The sequence below is a fragment of the Physella acuta genome, unplaced genomic scaffold, assembly GCF_028476545.2.
Source record: "Physella acuta isolate Inbredline_101_S28 unplaced genomic scaffold, ASM2847654v3 ptg000177l, whole genome shotgun sequence".
NCBI classification, from domain to species: domain Eukaryota; kingdom Metazoa; phylum Mollusca; class Gastropoda; family Physidae; genus Physella; species Physella acuta.
Genome location: NW_026731696.1, coordinates 352775 through 374823, shown reverse-complemented (window position 1 = coordinate 374823; position 22049 = coordinate 352775). Strand labels below are relative to the sequence as shown.

At 33.5% G+C, this 22049-nt stretch overlaps 1 protein-coding gene across 5 annotated transcripts; it reads left to right on the top strand.

Moving 5' to 3' along the window:
* The first annotated feature begins 413 nt into the window (after positions 1–413).
* Positions 414–21882, top strand: LOC131936390 (uncharacterized). 5 transcript variants are annotated; one of them, XM_059293349.1, is made up of 23 exons: positions 414–527; positions 2744–2834; positions 7439–7534; positions 8880–8966; positions 10381–10478; positions 10742–10850; positions 10951–11007; positions 11674–11742; positions 12212–12292; positions 12515–12543; positions 12750–13152; positions 13615–13791; positions 14504–14582; positions 15263–15415; positions 15824–16059; positions 16226–16429; positions 16626–16780; positions 17220–17388; positions 17523–17599; positions 17710–17904; positions 18239–18302; positions 18404–18460; positions 19945–21882. In XM_059293349.1, exons 1-23 carry the CDS (start codon positions 487–489, stop codon positions 20020–20022), a joined length of 2805 nt encoding a protein of 934 aa, XP_059149332.1. In that variant the 5' UTR covers positions 414–486; the 3' UTR covers positions 20023–21882. The 5 variants fall into 5 exon arrangements, with proteins under 5 accessions (XP_059149332.1, XP_059149336.1, XP_059149334.1 ...); XM_059293353.1 differs by lacking the exon at positions 7439–7534 and having other exon boundaries at positions 420–527; XM_059293351.1 differs by lacking the exon at positions 10951–11007 and having other exon boundaries at positions 420–527; positions 12215–12292.
* Positions 21883–22049: the final 167 nt, after the last annotated feature.

Sequence of the window (22049 nt, the reverse complement as noted above, 5' to 3'; positions counted from 1 at the left end):
ACAAACCTATCATCAATCATTACCTTTACAGTTTAAGTATCAGGATGTTTTTAGTATACGCAAAAAGTAAATATTTTGGTTAGTTTGGCTACCTTAGCGGTGTATTGAAATTTCTTAGTACTCTCCCTTGAAATGTATTTATGCGCGCTCATAGAAACCAGATTGATACAAACAGTAAAATAAGTTTCTCTTCGCCAATAAAATGATTTATTAAAATTCTATGATAATAAATTTTAAGTTTTAGAATAGGAAAATGACAACTTAGTGTGGCAATATTTTTAATTAAACTCTTCTGAAAGCGACAAAAATTTGAACTATTTTTATACTGTGTCGTCAAAGCATTTTTTCATTGTTTACATCAACGTTAGTCGGTTCTTGCTGAATGAATACGCTTACAATACATTGTTGTTTGCATAAAAGAGTCAATTGAAAACTATTAGAATGGCATTCAATGACTTTTAGAACTACCTGACAGTTAGATTTAACATGTCGTCTAATTCAGTTATTAAAAGCGTTGCAAAGAAATTGTAAGTGATTTTTCTTTCACCACTTCTTACCGTTTAGATCTAGATCCACTACTTTACTTCTTCTTACTATTCCTTAGTAGTTTAGTAAACAGAGTAAAATGAGTAAAGTTATTTAATTTCAGTATTCATGAGTATTCTTAGGCTTTCTTGATTTTATTTAAAACATCCAAACCAAGGCTTTAATTTCTTTTTTTACTTGGGATGTCCAGTAGTAGATCTAGTTTTACAACTGCTATACATACAACAAATCTATGATTTTAAAAAGTGTTCGGTCAAGTTGAAAATTCTGTTGGATATTTAATTAAAATTTACTTCACAACAACATGAAGGACGTAGGAACAATAAACACATATCATGGGTATAGTAACAATGCTTTTAAATAAATGTAAACTATCATTTAAACAAGATCCTATGTAATAACTTAGTAATAAGTAAATATTTTTTTAAAACATTGTTTAAAGAGTCAATTTTATTTAGTTATATGTAAGAGGGTCATTCATAAATGACGTCACATATCGTCCAAAAATTTCTGACACCCCCCCCCCCTACGAGTGTGGCATCATTTATGGACGACCCCAAGGCACTTTTTGTTAGGTATTCCACACAAAATTGTAGAGCTAGATTTAATTACTTAATTTTAGCTTCTAATCATAACACAGTGTGATGCAAAGTCTGTAACAAATGTATCTCCTATGTAGTCAATTCGTATGTGTTAATGTGGTTCTCCAGTCCATATTTATGGGTTGTTGTTTTTTTCAAGCACAATATTATGCATGTTGTTGTAGAATAAGATTTGGGAGCCTTTCTAAAAATGGTTGGATAAATCAATCATGACCTGTCTTTTAAAATATGATTGGGTTCATATCCCTTTCAAAGTTTCAAAGTTAGCCATCTTTATTACTTATGGCCAATCAATAAGTAAAGATTATATTGGCCACTTTAATTTAAATATATCTTTTTTATTTTGTTTTATCATCAGAAAATGGAAATTAAATGTTTTATTTGGTTTTCTATTCACTTTACTAACATACATAATCAATTGATGTGGGTTGCATGCTCTGAGGGTAGAGCATATGAATGCTAATCAATAAGACTCAAGTTTGGATCCAGATATTATGAGGCTGTAAGACCTCCCTGAGTCCATTTTTCTTTGTTTGTTAACTGATTTATGATAAGGAAAATAAAGATGCAAGAACCAGAACTGACCATACTGTCTTTTAATATGTACAGGTCATAGTATCTGGTGAACTCAGTTTCTTCTGCCCAATTCACCTCCAGTTCCAAAAGTATAATTTTAATTATTTTGACTGTAATTGAAAGATAATGATTTCCTTAATTTTTTGCCAAAAAATCATTTCATTTTAATAAATTTTATGAGAAAATTGCTATTTAATAATTTTCTAAAAAAATATTTTAAAATATTGTAATGAACTCATCAGTTACATTTGATTTGTTGTATTTCATATAAATATATTAAATGGTATATAGTCTACACATCAAATATAATTTTTAACACAATTTGTTTTCTATTTTTATACCATTTTTCATTTATATGGCCAGCACAATAACAATAAAGAGGTTTGTGATTTTTCTCTGTTGCAAAAATTCTGGTAAATATTTGTCAACCAGCATCACTTTCTTTCTTATACAAATATTGGCCTTCATTTTAAAACAGGCTAATATTAGATTCAGTTAAGTGTCAACTTTTGGGACTTTTTGTTCGGCTGAATGTGTTTTTTTTAAAATGTGTTTCTACTTGTTACTCCATTAGCAGGTCTATTTTTAAATTAACCACAGCAGTGGCTCTTAGCCTGGGTTTTGGTGAGGCAGTCTTTGGGGTTTAGCAGAGGTCAAGATACACACCAGACTCATGTTTTATGATAAGATTTTGTCAGTGAGGTTGGGATGACAAAACTATTAAGAAGGGTTCAGTGAATGCGCATATGAAACTCATGGGGCTCGGTACCTCAATAAAGGTTAAGAACCACTGCACTAAGGTCTACATACTTGCATACAAAACTCTTGTATCTGGTACAGTGTTTGATGGTTTTATAGGGCTATATCATTTCTTCTTCAAATTAGATAATCATTGGATGATCTTACATTTAAAGACTTTTTTGTTGCAATGTAATTCCTTATGATAATTTATTGATCAGATTTTGTCAGTGATTAATAGTTGTTGGGTTTTTTTTTAACAAAGTTCTCTTGTTGCACAGAAAATATTATTTTGAAGTGAAAAGATTGGAAGATGGTTTTGATTTGTCAGATGTTCATCAGCCCCAGTTGATGCACCCACCTTTAAAAACTGTAAGTGTTTTTGTCTTACCTGCTTCAATTATCTGCTAACATGAGAATACCTAAGAAAATGATATAGATTCCCATGCTAGGTCTTTGAACACTCCTGATGTTAGAATAAAATACTATTATTCAATTAAAGTGCTCATACAATTAAATACAAACTGGACTCATAACATTAAAAGGACTAAAAACTGGGCTCATAACACTAAATACAAACTCTACTTCAACTTTTCAACTTGTTTTCATTATGCAATCATTAATTTGTTAATTTGCGTTCATCATTGTCTAAGACAAAACAAAATATTTGAAACCTGTTTGTGTAATTATTGAATGATTGATTGAGTTTTTACATTAATTTGTTAATTTGCGTTCATCATTGTCTAAGACAAAACAAAATATTTGAAACCTGTTTGTGTAATTATTGAATGATTGATTGAGTTTTTACATTAATCCAACTGAATATTTTAGCCCTTCTTTGAAGAATTGGTTGGTAAACAATTAATTAATATTAGTTATATTAATGTTCACTAATTTAGTGCATGTGTTACGATTTTTTTATCATGTATGTTTGTAATCATGGTATATACATTTAACTACACATTGTACCACAATCACCGCACCATATATATAACTCGCTCCAGAAGTATTCACACATCACATATTTACTCGTATATCTACATATGGGATGTTCAACTGATGTTTTGTACTAGTCACTTAGCCAACTCTGCATTATATGTTTTAGGGCACACTTTAACTTGTTTTAATACTTTTGGGGTTTGTGATGGGGGGGGGGGAGGGTACTAGGTCTACATCATTGTATAAATGAAGAATGCAAAGTTTAATTCTTAACGAAGTATAAAAAAAGACGAAATGTATAATCAAATCCTGATATCCACTGGGCCATTTCCATACATCAACAGATCCACAAGTCATCTTCCTCCCTGCTTATCTCTTAAATATGGTCTCAAATGGTTTCTTGCCTGTATTGTTTAGACCTGGTTACCTGTCTGTATCGTTTAGACCTGGTTTCCTGTCTGTATCGTTTAGACCTGGTACCATTTGGTTTCCTGTCTGTATCGTTTAGACCTGGTTTCCTGTCTGTATTGTTTAGACCTGGTTTCCTGTCTGTAACGTTTAGACCTGGTTTCCTGTCTCTATCGTTTAGACCTGGTTTCCTGTCTGTATCGTTTAGACCTGGTTTCCTGTCTGTAACGTTTAGACCTGGTTTCCTGTCTGTAACGTTTAGACCTGGTTTCCTGTCTGTATCGTTTAGACCTGGTTTCCTGTCTGTATCGTTTAGACCTGGTTTCCTGTCTGTATCGTTTAGACCTGGTTTCCTGTCTGTATCGTTTAGACCTGGTTTCCTGTCTGTATCGTTTAGACCTGGTTTCCTGTCTGTAACGTTTAGACCTGGTTTCCTGTCTGTAACGTTTAGACCTGGTTTCCTGTCTCTATCGTTTAGACCTAGTTTCCTGCCTGTATCGTTTAGACCTGGTTTCCTGCCTGTATCGTTTAGACCTGGTTTCCTGTCTGTATCGTTTAGACCTGGTTTCCTGTCTGTATCGTTTAGACCTGGTTTCCTGCCTGTATTGTTTAGACCTGGTTTCCTGTTTGTATCGTTTAGACCTGGTTTCCTGTCTGTATTGTTTAGACCTGGTTTCCTGTTTGTATCGTTTAGACCTGGTGCCATTTGGTTTCCTGCCTGTACCGTTTAGACCTGGTGCCATTTGGTTTCCTGTCTGTATCGTTTAGACCTGGTGCCATGTCATACCTGACACAGACATAATTATGATACGTGAACGGCTACCGTGTGTGATTTAAATAAACGCCTAATCGATAAAGCTTTGAATCGATTTACAATAACCCGTGATCGACCGGCTGCTTAAAGGCTAACGCTTGTTTTCTCGTGGCAAAGTCACGTGACTAGCTACACGTACACGATTGGTTAAGTTCCCTCATGTCCAGGTTGTGCCATCTGTCTGAGGCCTTTTGTGTCCAACATCATTTCCTCATTCATCTAGCAATAATTAATTAACCATGGTTCTTGATAGATAGTATTTTCTTTTTTTTTGACATAGGGCTAATTACATGTGATGTCAGCAAGCGAGATGATTCGATTTATAAATGTGGTTGCTTTTGCTGGGTGAAAATTTGTATTGCCATTTATATGGCAATGTCTGGCTTTTTTTTACGATGAGGGTGTAGGGGGGGGGGGGTGTTCTTGAAATAACGTGTCTTGATTTCTGGACGAACCCCTCTCACTTCTCGTCCAGTTGTCTCAATCACTTCAGAGTTTAATTAAATTAATGGCACGGATGTTAGTACCGACGGGACGGTGGTTTCGTTGACTGAATGAATCAGATGTACTACAGCCATAAAGCCATGTAAAACCCAGTGAATGAATCAAATGTCATACAGCCATAAAGCCATGTAAAACCCAGTAAATGAATCAAATGTACTACAGCCATAAAGCTATGTAAAACCAAGTGAATGATTCAAATGTTAAACAGACCTAATGCCATATAAAAACTGGTAGATTTTGAAAAATCAATTGAAACAGCAAGCTGTCATCAGAAGAAATCGATAAGAGGCAATAAAATCCCAGATGTTCGATTAATGATCTGTTGCTGATTGATTCAATAAATCTCACCCTAAGGATTCTGAATAGCTGCCTCTGTTTCACTAAGCTATGTAATAAACGTCACATTTTTGGTGTCCATGTGCCGATCAAATATTTGATGTCTGCCTATTAATATCCCATCTATGATGCCCATGTTACAAGCATATCTTTGATGTCTACCAACTCTAGGTATTTCACAAACACTTTATTAAAAGACGGATTGAAAGTCATGCTCTACCATCCCGCCCCATTTACGTTCTACTAATTATGTAAGCCAATTACGTATGGATTTGAAATTCAAGTTTCTTGAATTGATTTTAGAGCAAACCAGGCTATACGCATTCCTGACCTGACGACCATATCCTAGTAATTTACACAGACTGCGTCCTCTCGTGATTTACACAGACTGTGTTCCCCTTGTGATTTACACAGACTGCTTCCATCAGTGATTTACACAGACTGCTTTAATCAGTGATTTACACAGACTGTGTTCACCTAGTGATTTACACAGACTGTGTTCCCCTTGTGATTTACACAGACTGTGTTCCCCTTGTGATTTACACAGACTGTGTTCCCCTTGTGATTTACACAGCCTGTGTTCCCCTAGTGATTTACACAGACTGTGTTCCCCTTGTGATTTACACAGAATCCACCCAGTGATTTACACAGACTGTGTCCCCCTAGTGATTTACACAGACTGCGTCCCCCTAGTGATTTACACAGACAGTGTCCATCTGATTTTAATCAGTTACACTGACACTTACAGGAAATTAAACCAGCCTTGAGTAGAAAGTTTAGACGTGTACAATCGATACCTGGATACCTGCTGCTCTATAGCTAAATCTGTAGTTAGCTGTAGGTTTTAAAAGTCCGTGTTTGATCGCTTTAGTGACACTGAATAGACGTAAAGGCTAAAGCCGCATTGTCTTTCCTATGGAGCAAAATTTGAATAGAATATTTGACAGCACGCCAGAGAGTACGCAGTGCTGACTTTTGGTCTTTTAAATGACATTTTGTTTAATTCATGGTTTAAAATAATCAATAACTCAAGGTATGGTCCATAAAATTGTGCGCTTCTACATACAAGCCCATAGCCAATAATACAGTTAGCTGTTTAGTTGCTAAAAACGATTTGGACTAGATACTCTCTATTTGAAGCCTACCTAAATTTTTTCATTCCGATTTTCTTGAAGTGGTAGCCTATAATTATTTTTTACTCGTTAATGGTTTGTGTGTCATATTTAAAACAACTAGATGTTTAATTCAATTGTTTTGTTTAATATGACAAAGAGCTTGGGTTAAAACTCGCGTTAAGTTTGTTGTGGTTGTTTATCAGTGTATTTTTGTTGTGTGGCGATATCTCGTGGCATAAGGGGCCAGGGGCGGGGCCTTGTTTACCACGCTACGGTTTTATGGACGTACTGATGACACTTCACCAGATAGGTTACAGCTGCTTCACACCATTTGCTACACCGTAAATTACAGAAACATGATCCAAGTGTTTTTCTGCTCGATACGACTTCACCTGATACCATTTAAATCACTATTTTGTTGATCGTCATCGGCTAGCACATCAGAACTCATGCGCGCGAAGCACATGGTAAATTGGAAGCCGTTACGCTGCTAGTACTCATACGATCAACTCTCCATTGTTTAAAAAATCATAGCGCCAGACCACTTGGCGGATTAATATAGAACTAGTAGCAACACTTTAGGCCTAAAGCGTAAATATTGTACACAAAAACACTGAATCCAGTCCAACATTAATTCATTCTCATGTCAAAATAATCGTTCAAATAGGCCTACAATTTCAAAATTAGATTCATTGTATGTATAATCATTATCAAAACCATAAGTCTCACTGCATAACGCATCAGTTTATATTTTCATAAGGATAATACAACTCTCGAAGTTTTATTTTAATGAGCTAATTAAGGACCAAAGACTCAGGAAAACTTCTCGGCATTTATAATTTGCGCTGACTTTTCAACAGCTGCCTGCCCATCAGTATAACATGCGACACGATAGAGCGCTCAAGCATTACTTCAGTGAGCCTGAAGTTCGAATCCAACTCACGCATTTGAATTCTGTACGTATAGCAGTGTTTTATTGTAACTCATCACCGCTATATAACCTGGAACATAGTCTGATATATATAATCAACATTCAACATAACCATCACGTGAGCTGCTATAACATTCACGTGATCTACCCGCTATAACTATAACCATCACGTGACCTGCTATAACCATCACGTTACCTATATAACCATCATGTGACCTGCTATAACCATCATGTGACCTATATAACCATCATGTGACCTGCTATAACCATCATGTGACCTACTATAACCATCATGTGACCTGCTATAACCATCATGTGACCTGCTATAACCATCATGTGACCTGCTATAACCATCATGTGACCTGCTATAACCATCACGTGACCTGCTATAACCATCACGTGACCTGCTGTAACTCACGTGACCTATCTGCTACAACCCTCATGTGACCTACTATAATCATCACATGGCATGACCTGCTATAACCATCATGTGACCTACTCTAACCATCATGTGACCTACTCTAACCATCATGTGACCTACTATAACCATCATGTGACCTACATGCCATAATACCATGTGACCTTCTATAACCATCACCTGATCTACAATACCATCACGTGACCTGTTACAACCATCATGTAACCTACCTACTTTTACCATCATGTGACCTACCTGCTACAACCCTCATGTTATAAGCATCACATGTCCTGTTATAAGCATCATATCACTAGCCACAAAAGCCCCCTATGGTCACTCCAACCTCCTAAACTAATAGCTAAAATAAGTTTCAATTGGTCTCTGTGATGACTCAATGTAACGTAACCTCATGCTAAGGTAGCCAACAAGAAAACTACAGCTGCCATAAACTTTACTGATTGTATCATTTACCTGTTATACCTCAACCATGACAAACCATACTTTCACCCTCTTTACTTTCTTCCTTGCATTTTTCAAACAGAAAATTGTTATTTAAGCTGGTGCTATTTACTGCAACACAAACTTTTATTGTTAGTGGGGCAGGGCAAGAATGTAAATAAACCTCATCATTAATGCCTATAATGTAGGGCTGTGAATTCTTGCTCAAATTTGACACACAAACCCATGTACAGCTGTAAATAAAAAAAACAAGCAAGGTGGGAAGCTGCTGAGTTGATTTGTTACTCTAAAAAGTTAATACAAACAAGAAATAATCTAAATACATTTAATTCTGAATGTAGGAAACCAAAAAAATAATAATTTAAAACAAATTTAATACATTTTGTTCTGAATGTAGGAAACCAAAAAAATATTTCAAAACAAATTTAATACATTTTGTTTTGAATGTAGAAAACCAAAAAAAAATATTCAATACCTTTAATTCTGAATGTAGAAAAATGCTAAGGGAAATCTTAGCACTAAACGAGAGCAACAGGTCAGGAAGATGCTGGACAGTTACATGAAACAGTATTCATTTCAGGTATGGTCACTTTTTAAATCTCTTCTACCTCAAAAACATAATATATGCTAGTTAAGTCCATGTCATAAAACTTACCTGAAAATTTCTTTCAAATCTCTTAAATTACTTTTGAAAAAAAATAATTTTTATAAAAAATTGCTGCCTTGTAGTAGATAAGCTACACTGACATTTTTATGCATTTGACTATATAGGAAGAAGGTTTTCCTGCAGTGCCTTCAATAAAGCCACTTAGTTCAAAGGTATACAATATTTTGAGTGCTGTGATATGTGTAGGCTGTCCTTTACCCCATTAAACAACGATGGAATGTCTGATCTGTCTGAAAATTAACACAGTCTTTCTATAGTCAGTTTGCTGTTGAATTAACAATTGTTGACTACTGAAACTATCATGAATGTGTAGTTAGTTATACACAATTTAATACCTCACACTTGTTTTCTAAGTGTTTTCTACATTTTAATTGCACCTGTGTGTTTTCAGCACCTGCACAATCTGATGTCTTAACTTGTTTTACTTCTTAGTTTTTATAGTTCATTCTGACTTTAGACCAAATCGGTTAATTAAAATTCAGTTAATTTTGTATTACAAGATTTAGAGATTAGCAAACCAAAGTAAACAAAACTTTATTGCAAGATTAAGAAATTAGAAAACATTAGAAAACCAAAGTGAACAAAACTTTATGTACTGATGTTGAAGCTTGCAGTAGACTACTGTTAGAACATTATGTTTTTAACCTAAGCTAAAACACAGAGACCTACAATTCTAATTCATTCTTCTAGAACATTTCATAATTAATTTCATGTCTAGACCTAATGAAATCAATGTTCTGTCACTTTACATGTACAAAAGTTGTTGTAAGAATAATTTACTTTTAATTAACGAACAGCAACTTAATTAATATAAAGCATTTTAGAAAATAGATAGCAACTAGCCATGGGATTTTTTTTTTTTCAGAATTCTTACCAGCCTGCTCTTGTCATTTTACAATGTTTTAAATAATAATAGTATTCAAATAATACGAATGTTAAATTTTAATTTTATGAAATCAGAAACTTGAGATAATTATTATTTGGAAGTGACTTAGGTTTTTTCGTTGTGTAATTAAGATATGTATCTGAAATCTATATTGCCCTAAATTAGATATGTATCTGAAATATATCTTGCTCTAAATTAGATATGTATCTGAAATATATCTTGCTCTAAATTAGATATGTTGGCCTATCTGAAATATATCTTGCTCTAAATTAACTTCTGGCCACCAATATGTATTAAGATAGACATATTTATGTGATTTATATATTTTGAGTTTGTAAGTTGTTTGCTAAATTAGATATTATGATATAATAGTATAACCTGCTCTTTCTTGGATAATCATCGTCAAAAACTAATCTAAAAATATCCTGTACATTTTGGTAGAAAAGTGCCCCACCAAGCTGCTATCATTACCACAGATCTAAGGGCTGTACTCATCCTACAGAAACCTCGGGAATTCTTCATAGAAGAAAGAAAAAAAGGTAAAAAAAAATTTTAATTGGGATATTATACTTTTTTTTTCCTTTTAATCATATATTATTTTGTTGACATTCTGTCAAAACATTAGAATATAGTTTAACCCATCTGCTTAATATCCATGTAATACTTTTAAAACATCAAAGAGCTATCTGTATATAAAAATGTAATACTTTTTTCATCATACATTAATGACTAGCTGCCTAATATAAATGTAATACTTTTAAACCATCAAACTTTGAATGACTATCTGTTGACACAATCAAAGAAACCTGATTGGAGGCTGGCCTACACTGAGAGCACGCCCAAGTCAACACATATCTAAAGGGGAAGCAACCAGGCTGGTCAACTCTGCTACAAAAATCTTAGCTGCTTCTGTAAGTAGCTTTCTCATGAGGTTTTCTGTTACACTGGGTTTTGTTTACATTTGTGTTTAAACATTGATTGGTTAATAATGCAAAACATGTAAATTAACAGGAAGTTATTCAAAACATTGACCATTCAAGATTAAGGCTACCATCTGAAGTTTCTGAGGTATTTTAAAAGATAATTGTACAACAGCATGCAGCTTGTTAGAAATTTAATCAGCTGGGCCAGTTCAGACTATCACTCACTGCATGCATCGTTGTCCTGCGCTACATTCACTCTTAGTGATCAATTTTTGTGATGTCTTTCTTTTTGTTTTTTGATTGTTTAAAACTACCTCAGCTATTTCTCCATTGCAGCAAAAATATTTTTTTTATTTTTTATCACTATTCACTCTGAAGCATATGTATAAAGTGAATTTGCTAATTGTATTGCTGTTTTATCAGTTGCTAAGCCTGATTTTGTTTTTTTTTTATATCTATACTTTGAGCAACTGGGAGCAATTTCAGTTTTTAATCATTCCAAATGTAGGCCCTAATTATCTCTTAATCAAAAACTTTTTTGGACTAAGTAATTTTGAAATCTCATTGCTGAACAAATTTTCTTCAATTTTATACTTTGGCTATGTAAAGTAATAGAATTTATAAATAACCAAAAGCACAAAAGCAAAATAAATAAATCAAATTTAATTTATCATCCAATTCGATCAAACTTTCCAGCTATAAAAATTGTACTTGCTACTCTATTTTTTACTATATAGGCTACAACTTAAATAGTCTTTGCTTGCTTTTGATTTTTTATTCATTTTTTATTCAATTATTTTGGTTTTATTAGAGTAACTATGGCCTTTATCCTGGGGCTGTGGACTATTCTTTGTTACAATATGAGCCAATTGTTCGCAAGGTAATTAATTGTACACTCATTTATTACTAGAAGAATTTTAAAATTATGTTTTTATAGAACAAATATTTTTCTAAATGTACTGAAAATAAATACTCATTATCTTGTAACTTTCACTATTTTAGATTTCATAACTTTATATTTATAAACATTTTAAGTTTTTATGATAAAGTAAATTAATTTATATAAAAATAGTTTATGAAACTGGCTTAACCACAGTAATGTCTTATTTGGGTAGACTCACATAGGTAGACTCACAAGGTAGACTCAGCTAGGTCCCACTAATTCAAGTTAATGGCAGTATTTCAACTGAGATTTTAGCCTACACCTTTTTTTTTAAAATACTCCAAGCATAATTATTCTTTCACAAGTATTTTAAAGTTTTCATCCTCTAATTTCATTTGTTAAGAATAATTGCAAAAATAAATTATGAAAATAAAATCACATTTAGATTTGGGTTTTATTTTTTTAGAAGAATGGCTCTAAAAGATCAATTACTGCCAAGTTACCTAATGAGTATCAGACCAAAAAAAGTCAGTCAAGTAAATATAAGGTATGTAGGAGCTGCTATTTAATCTGTAGTTTTATCAGACTTTTTATATCATTAATTACATGCAAGCTTCATTAGTTTTCATGTGTGTTTATTGTTACATGTTTTACACATCTTTTCATGATTAGAAAAGTTGGCAAATTTTTAGGACACAAAAAGTTTCGAGGGAAAAAATATTTCAATTAAAAAGTTAAATAACAAATAATTTTTTTTTGTTGTCTACAGGCATATGATGATACACATAATAAAAAAAGGTAAATGAATAATTAGCACATTATTAAAAAATAAATTAACGTTACTTACATAAAATAAAAATGGTAACAGTTTACAGTTTTTACTTTAAGTTAATATTTCAACTATTTTAGTATAGATATAGATAAGAAGAATTCCATGCAATTTAAAATTATGCTCCATAATTTCTTGTAATAAAATGTAACAAACATTGCATCCATGTGGTCAGGCACAGTCCAGTTTTCCGTCCAAACTCTCCAACACCTTCTCAAAGCTCGAGCTCAACTTACTCTTCAGTAAGTCACAGCAGGAGCTCGCGCAGTAGAACCAGCTCCCAAAGCAGAACAGCAAGAAGTAGAGATAGTTCTGGTAGCAGTACAGCAAGAAGTAGAGATAGTTCTGGTAGCAGTACAGCACATAGTCGTGATAGTTCCAGCAGCAGTACAGTACAAAGAAAAGATAAACCTTCCACACCACCACCATCAGCCAAGTTTCTGTCCAGGACTTTCATCAATTTGCCAGAGGTAAATCAGCAAGAAGAAGTGGGGGTTGTTCATTCTACTCAAACTGCAACAGATGAAAATGAATTACAGAATCATGCTGACAAGAATAGGCAAGATAAAGCTCAGAATGTAAGTGCATAAATATCTAAATATTTCATATATCTAGTTGAGTATTAATTTAAATTAAAAATTCCATGCAATATTTTATTTAGATCTAGTATAAATTAGATTAACCTCAAATAAGTTATACAATATGTAGCTACTTGCATTGGCCCACTTGACATATGGCTTTTGCACATGATGTTTGGAATATAAAAAATAACAAAAAAAGTAAAACATTGAGTAGGCTACTAGATGAAATGAAATCTGGCAAGTTTTATGCTCCATCCATGTTCTAAATCATGGCCAGCATAGAAAATTTTAAAAGTTAAATAAGTTTTTTTTTTTTTTAAATTTATAGGTTAATTTGTAATAATACTACACATGTTGAATTTAAAAATAGTCTGCAACTGTCTTTTTTCTGTGCTGTGACTGTCTTTTTAGATTACTCATTGCAAAAATTATAACAATGGTATCTTAATTGCAAATCAGTCAGAAATTCAAGATGGCCCCATATGTGAGTACCAGGTGCATGTGCGCACTGGGAATCGCTTGGGAGCAAGCACCAAAGCTCCCATCAAGTTGATTATGTATGGGGAGAAAGGCAGAACCAAAGAGTTTGTTTTGGCCAAATCAAAGACCAACAAAATTCCATTCCAAAAGGGCAAGGTACGTCCAACATTTCATTCATCACAAAACATTGTCACCCTGACTAAAAAATAAAACTTATTTAGGCCTTAGCTTTTATCAACAGCTGTCTATGTAAAGCACATACTTTTGCTGAATTAATCAAGTTAAAATCTGTATTGATGTAGACTATTTTTCTATTAGATTGAAATTTGACAAAAAATGTGTCTCTTTTGTAATTAAACTTTTTTATTCTATTTTGTTCAGGAGGATTTGTTTATAATTTCTACATACCATGTTGATAGACTAAAACAAATACAGATAAACTTTTTTTTTTAAATTTTGTTCAGGAGGATTTGTTTATAATTTCTACATACCATGTTGATAGACTAAAACAAATACAGATAAACTTTTTTTTTTAATTTTGTTCAGGAGGATTTGTTTATAATTTCTACATACCATGTTGATAGACTAAAACAAATATACAGATAAACTTTTTTATTCAGGAGGATTTGTTTATAATTTCTACATACCATGTTGATTGACTAAAACAAATACAGATAAACTTTTTTTTTAAATTTTATTCAGGAGGATTTGTTTATAATTTCTACATACCATGTTGATAGACTAAAACAAATACAGATAAACTTTTCTTTTAAATTTTGTTCAGGAGGATTTGTTTATAATTTCTACATACCATGTTGATAGACTAAAACAAATATACAGATAAAATTTTTTATTCTATTTTATTCAGGAGGATTTGTTTATAATTTCTACATACCATGTTGATAGACTAAAACAAATACAGATAGGACATGACAGACCAGAGTTGAGTGAGTACACAGTGGATGATAAATTCTTGTACCTGAATAGTCAAATGGATTTACTTGTTTCTCATATAATTTTATTGTCTTTTGTCATGAAATCTGTCTATTACATTATACCATGTGTATCTACATTTTCAAAGCTACAGTGGATAATGTAACTTTGAAGGATGCTTCTTCATTACAAAATATAAGATAACTTAGTTAACTTGTTCTCTTTTAATGAATATCTGATCAATCTATTGAAGATTTTAATCCAGAAAATCATTTTAAAAAACAAGTCTTAAATATTATCTAAATTGTATTGATTTTATTCTATTTACTAATACATTTATTTTCTTTAGAATTCTTGTTTTCCCTACTGAAGTCTGTTAACTAAAAAAAATATTTTCAAACTAGTAGAGGATAGCACTAACTAAATATTAAACTTGTGTTGACCTACTTCTGGTCTATATTGCTAGCACTAAATATTAAACTTGTGTTGACCTACTTCTATATGGCTAGCGCTAAATATTAAACTTGTGTTGACCTACTTCTAGATGGCTAGCACTAAATATTACACTTGTGTTGACCTACTTCTGGTCTAGATTGCTAGCACTAAATATTAAACTTGTGTTGACCTACTTCTGGTCTAGATTGCTAGCACTAAATTAAAATATTAAACGTGTATTGACCTACCTCTGCTCTAGATTTTGCCTGGTATCTGGAAGGAGTGACCATCTACGACATGTACAACAAGCAAATCTTCCAATTCCCTTGTGAGATGTGGCTGTCTGGTCAGGATGGAGACAAAAAGACATACAAGATCTTACAGGCAGATCGTGAGAGAGACTTTATTGATGGTAGGCTTTGTTTACAGCTCCTAGAACATGGTGTCATGTAGAGAAACTAAATGCTTTTACTTCCTTACAGCTTATTGTGTTTCTGTTATGTTGAGAAACTACATGGTTTTACTTCCTTACAGCTTATTGTGTTTGTGTTATGTAGAGAAATTAAATGTTTTTACTTGATTACAGCTTATTGTGTGATACATTTCTAGCCTTGGGTGATAGACTAGGGCACTGATTACAGCTTATTGTGATGTGTAGAGAAACTAAAAGTTTTTACTCGCTTACAGCTTATTGTGTTTGTGTTATGTAGAGAAACTAAATATTTTTACTTGATTACAGCTTATTGTGTTTGTGTTATGTAGAGAAACTAAAAGTTTTTACTTGATTACAGCTTATTGTGTTTGTGTGATAATTTTCTAGCCTTGGATGACAGACTGGGGCCAACACCAAGAGACCAGGTGAATTCCTCCGAGGATTCTGATCATGTGGTTGCTGTAGAAAAACAGAAGAGAAGTAAAAATGTCAGAAAGAAACAGCCGACAAAAACTTCGAGTGAGACAAGTTCCAGTGAATCTGATGGTGAGGGAGGGAGCAGTTCATCAGGACCTCAGGTCATTCACAGGGTGGACAAGAGAAAGGAGAAGAGGAGTGCGCAGGTGTGATATGTTTATTTCATTTCTTCAGAGGTTTTAGTTTCTAGATATACTGTATACCACCATTTTATGGCTACTAGCTAGGTTTTAAAAGCAGCTGACAGTGTACATGAAATAAACTTTCAGAAGTCAGCACAATACAAAACATTTGATGACTGTTTACTTTCAGAAGTCAGCACCCCCTGTCAGACAAGATGTCGACCAGCCCCCACAGGTGAAGGGCCCAGTTATCACACTCCACACCAGCCCAGGGGGTCAAAAGGTTGATGAAATCCACATGGACAGTCAAGGACAATCTGGCAAGGATTACAGAGACACGGCTAGGTCATCCAAAGACACGGCCAGATCATCCAGAGATACAGATAATCTTGATGTAAGTTTACATTTTATCTGCAGTCTAGAGCTTGTTTCTTAAGTTGTTTCTTTATTTGTATCATTAATTTAATTTACTTTAAGCTTATTGAATCTGATGATTTATTGTTCTTCTCTTCTATACAAAGTATGTCTGCTATGTTCATTTTTATGTAAACAAACCTGGAAATATTTTTTTCTTTTCTTTTTTTTTACAGGGAAATAAATTTGAAGAAGACAAGAAGAGACAGATTGACAGAGAGAGAGCTATGGAAGCCGCTATGATGCACGGAAAGGGAATTCATGAAGCGGTGCGGACGGGTGACCTTGAGAGAGTTAAACACTTGCTTCATCAGTACCCAGAGATGAAAGAGTAAGCTAAAAATAGAATGTGTTCATTGTGCTGAAAATCCTTGTTGCTTGTATCTGAGATTTCTAGCTAAGCTAGGATAAAGCCTGCTGGCTAGATTAAAAATAAAATGTAATGGATAGTCATTCATCATCATCTTTTCTCATTTTTCCCAAGACACGTGGGGCAGTTGAAGTAGAGTTTATCTGTTTCAATTACCTCAGTTGGTGTGGTCAGCACGATGACCCAGCCATCTTAGTTCCCTTAACATGAGTCAGGTACCCATCAGAGCTGGGTAGACTCAGGGATGTCCTACAGACTCCCAAGGTCCAGGATACAAACTGGAGACCTGGACTAGCAGTCATCAGCTCTACCATTAGGCCATTCCACCCCACCTAGATAGCCACTAGTGTTGCCATTATCCTTGCTGTTGTCTTATTTTATAATTGTCCTTATGTTTTAGCTTCAAAGATGAAAATGGCTGGACACCCCTCCATCTGGCCGCTGGGCGGGGCAACATTGAGGCACTGCGCTGGCTAGTTACCAGTGATGCTGAGATTGATGCAGAAACACCCACAGGCCACATGGCCATGCACATTGCTGCTCTTAATGGCTATGTCAACTGTATGATGGTAAATGGCCATTTTTAGGTTCAGTTTGTTAAGCTGAAATACTTTTAATTGAGTTTTTTTTATTAATCTGAAATACTTTTTACTTACATTCTTAGTGTTTTCTGAAACAGTACTATCATCACATTTTTTTTTAGCTTTTACAAGCCATGGGATCCTCTATCTTACATCTAACTAAAGAAAAACAAACAACATTACATTTGGCTGCCAAAAGGTTTGTAATTCTAACATTTATTCTTTCACCTTGATGAACTAAAACCAAAACTTTGAAGGCCTTCAGCACAGAAAGTGTATTGTGACCTAATCAAATAATCTCTGCTGCAGTGGTCACCTGGAGTGTGTCAAGTGGTTGGTGGCCAACAGAGCCCAGCTGAACGCCGTGGATAAGAACGGCCACACCGCCCTGAAGCTGGCAGAAGACAACCACCAGGATGCCTGCGCTGAGTTCTTGAGGGTGTGCATGAAAGAGCTGGCCAACCCTAAGAGCACTTTTGCTCAGATTCACAGACAGTTAACAGGGTAACTGCTATTAGAAGAATAAAATCATAATTTCTATTCATCATTACAATCAGAAAAATACTGAAACATTCACAGACAGTTAACAGGGTAACTGCTATTAGAAGAATGACATCATAATTTCTCTTCATCATTACAATCAGAAAAACACTGAAACATCCATCATGTTTCTCTATAGTTGAACTTTTGAAGTATCTATTTTTGCAGTATATGATCACAGGCCTTGTAAATAAACTAAGTACCATGTACTATTTACTACAACTACCCCAGAATATCATTTACTATGTGTTAATTTCTTGTGTAATACAACTTTAGAAACTAAAACCTAATGTTGCAGAAGTAGCCTCCCTCCCATTGAAGAAGATTCTAGTTCAGTCTCCAGTTCACCACATTGGAAGGATGTAAGTAACAGAATTGTTAGGTGACAGTACTTACATACAGGATTTTTATTTTTAAATAAGTTACATGGTGAATGTAAAATAAATCTTTTTTCTTATCACAGAAAAGAAGTGAAAGTTCTGGAGATGAAAATGAGAACACGAGGGATAAATCTAGAAAGGTGAGCCTCAATCATTTCTGTATGGCACTTCTAAAATCATTTCTGTATGGCACTTCTAAAATCATTTCTGTATGGCACTTCTAAAATCATTTCTGTATGGCACTTCTAAAATCATTTCTGTATGGCACTTCTAAAAGTCTTTCTGTATGGCACTTCTAAAAGTCTTTCTGTATGACACTTCTTAAAGGCTTTCTGTATGGATTTTCTAAAAGTCTTTCTATATGGCACTTCTAAAAGTCTTTCTGTATGGCACTTCTAAAAGTCTTTCTGTATGGCACTTCTAAAAGTCTTTCTGTATGGCACTTCTAAAAGTCTTTCTGTATGGCACTTCTAAAAGTCTTTCTGTATGGCACTTCTAAAAGTCTTTCTCTAAAAGTCTTTCTGTATGGCGCTTCTAAAAGTCTTTCTCTATGGCACTTCTAAAAGTCTTTCTGTATGGCACTTCTAAAAGTCTTTCTGTATGGCACTTCTAAAAGTCTTTCTGTATGGCACTTCTAAAAGTCTTTCTGTATGGCACTTCTAAAAGTCTTTCTGTATGGCACTTCTAAAAGTCTTTCTGTATGGCACTTCTAAAAGTCTTTCTGTATGGCACTTCTAAAAGTCTTTCTGTATGGCACTTCTAAAAGTCTTTCTCTAAAAGTCTTTCTGTATGGCGCTTCTAAAAGTCTTTCTCTATGGCACTTCTAAAAGTCTTTCTGTATGGCACTTCTAAAAGTCTTTCTGTATGGCACTTCTAAAAGTCTTTCTGCATGGCACTTCTAAAAGTCTTTCTGTATGGCACTGCTAAAAGTCTTTCTGTCTGGCACTTCTAAAAGTCTTTCTGTATGGCACTTCTAAAATTCTTTCTGTGTAGCACTTCTAAAAGTCTTTCTGTATGGCACTTCTAAAAGTCTTTCTCTAAAAGTCTTTCTGTATGGCGCTTCTAAAATTCTTTCTGTGTGGCACTTCTAAAAGTCTTTCTGTATGGCACTTCTAAAAGTCTTTCTCTAAAAGTCTTGCTGTATGGCACTTCTAAAATTCTTTCTGTGTGGCACTTCTAAAAGTCTTTCTGTATGGCACTTCTAAAATTCTTCAAGTTTTTAAAAACCTTTTTGAGAGCTCAACCTAAAGAGCCTGTATTGACCTACATTTACCAAAAGTGTGTATGGAATATAGGACTTGTATTATGGTTCATGGCAAAGTGGAATCCCAAACGTATGTTGTGTGCATAAGTTTTTACTAGGGATAATTGCGCACTACTGCTGTTGGTATTGCCTAATTATACTAACACTCATAGTCAATATCTTAACACTCACAATGCACCTATCACTAAGGCAAGTCTGTAATGTATCTCGATTTTACAATATGCTATAAAACAGTACACTGTTCAAATAATTAAAATATCAGGGTTTTTTCTTAAGTTTATTGTTGGAATAAAAAGAAGCGTTTGTTTTACCACAATTTTAGCATCATTACAATAATGTGACATATTTTCATCTGATTAGCATATTAACCACCCTCAAGGAACCCAAGCCAAAGGAGTCTCTGTGATACACGGACTGAGTCAGGAGGTCCATTACTAGGAAGATTATGTATTTTTATTAGTTTTTAAAATTGGTAACTATTGTATGGAACCCATAAAATTTTTGTCAAGAGGTCCATTACTAGGAAGATGATGTGGTATTTTATTTTAAAATAAATAACAATTGAAATCCATGAAACTTACTTTTGGAATGCTGCCTCAATTCTGTTGACATGTAAAACAGCTGAAGTTCAATGCCGTTATCAGTCTTTCACATGAGATGAATTGTTTACAATTTATTGCTACTAGCTAGGCTTTAAAAGCAGCTGACAGTGTACATGAAATCTCTCTCAGGGAGACTGTTTTATTTTGTTGACGAATTTCTGCTACAAATCTTTAAACGTTGTGAACCCAAAGAAATATTCTAAAGAAAATAATCTACAAGTTTTAATTTTAAATAAGATGTATTAAAATGTTCAATACCTATTTTAATTTGTAATATCCAGAATTTAATATATTATCAGAGATTGTATGGTTTTATGTCAGAAATGTCATAATTTAATGTCATTTCCTAATGTCTTTATTGAATATAAATTATTGCACAAATTTTAATTATTTTTTGTGAAACCATTTCCTATGCAGAAGTTTTGTTTTTTCCACTATTTTATTCTCCCTGCTGAACATGGTGTCTTTATATACCTATTGTTCTATACATTTAAACATAAATTCATTAATATTTTGTTCTCCTGCTAATTTTACACCAGTATCAACCTATATGAAATTATTTTGAGTAAATTAATTGTTATAGAGCATGTTATTTTTAGTACCACTTATTTATAATGTAACTGCAGTTGGCTGAATGATTAACCCTCAATGTTTCTGTATTTGTAGTCCAGTCCAGGACCAGTCACCTTTTTAAAAAGGAATCCCTCACTAAAGTATGCACGTGTGGTCAATACTGCTGTACTCAAACACATTTTTGTAACTTTATAAAAAAATGTGTTTCCCATTCAACCTCAAAGCCAGTCAAATGACCCCGCTCAAAGGGCTTTTAAACCGCTGTTAAAAGTCTCTTCCTTCTCAACATATGTTTGTTATCATTTTACTTATTATAAAGACCTCTTTTGAGATTTTTCATTTATTAAAACAAATTTAAAAGGTCTTTTTACACAGTTTTTTTTTTACTGCAAAGTGAACCTGTATAATAAACAACAAAACAAATTAAAACAAGTTTGCTTGAACTGATTGAAGGTGGATAAAAACTAAACTCACAGCTATTGGCTGTTTGAATTTGAACAGTTCTGTGCTGCTCTAAGCTAGAAATCTTAAAATATATTTACTCTGTATTCAAACATATTAAAGGCTAGTTGAACTTCTGACAGTAGATGGCTAATATCTATGGTATCAGAAATGTTTAGATGGCTAATATCTATGGTATCAGAAATGTTTAGATGGCTAATATCTATGGTATCTGAAATGTTTGTGCCTTAATAAGTTAATATGCCAAGCTTACTAGCGTAACCTGGAATGAGATGGTATGAAATAAATAAATTTATTACGTGATATACACCTCCCTACTTGATGCTGTAAACTGAAGTGAAATGGTATAAAAATAAAACATATACCTGTTACACAATACAAGCTGGATTGAGAACATGTAAATTAATTTTAAAAATGTTTTCCAATGGCTTTTCAGTTTGAGAAACATGAAAATAGTAGCTATGCACATGATTGTACTATCTGAAATCAGTTGACAACTTAAGCAATATCTAAGTTCATGTTGTAAATGTCAAGGATCATTGAGTTCCATTATTGGGATTAAAAACTGTCTTAATAAGTTAATTTTACATGTGTAGATAAATATATTGTATCTGTGATAATGATAAACACTTTTTGTTGCAGGGAAATTAAAACCTTGATACTCATATTAAATTGTGCCTTTTTTTTGTTATTTTGTGTTTATTACCAACCACATTAAAATTGTACACAGTCTGTTATATATGTGTATTATGTATGCCTTCCTCCATGAAATAATTTGTCAAATGTTTCATCAAGTGGTCAATAATTATTTTTACAGCTATTTTGTAT

Coding starts and splice junctions, on each gene's coding strand:
- LOC131936390 (XM_059293349.1), top strand. CDS start 487: ATGTCGTCTAATTCAGTTATTAAAAGCGTTGCAAAGAAATT. Junction 13,153..13,614: donor GGCAAGATAAAGCTCAGAAT/GTAAGTGCATAA, acceptor ATTGCAAATCAG/TCAGAAATTCAAGATGGCCC. Junction 13,792..14,503: donor TTCCATTCCAAAAGGGCAAG/GTACGTCCAACA, acceptor TATTTTATTCAG/GAGGATTTGTTTATAATTTC.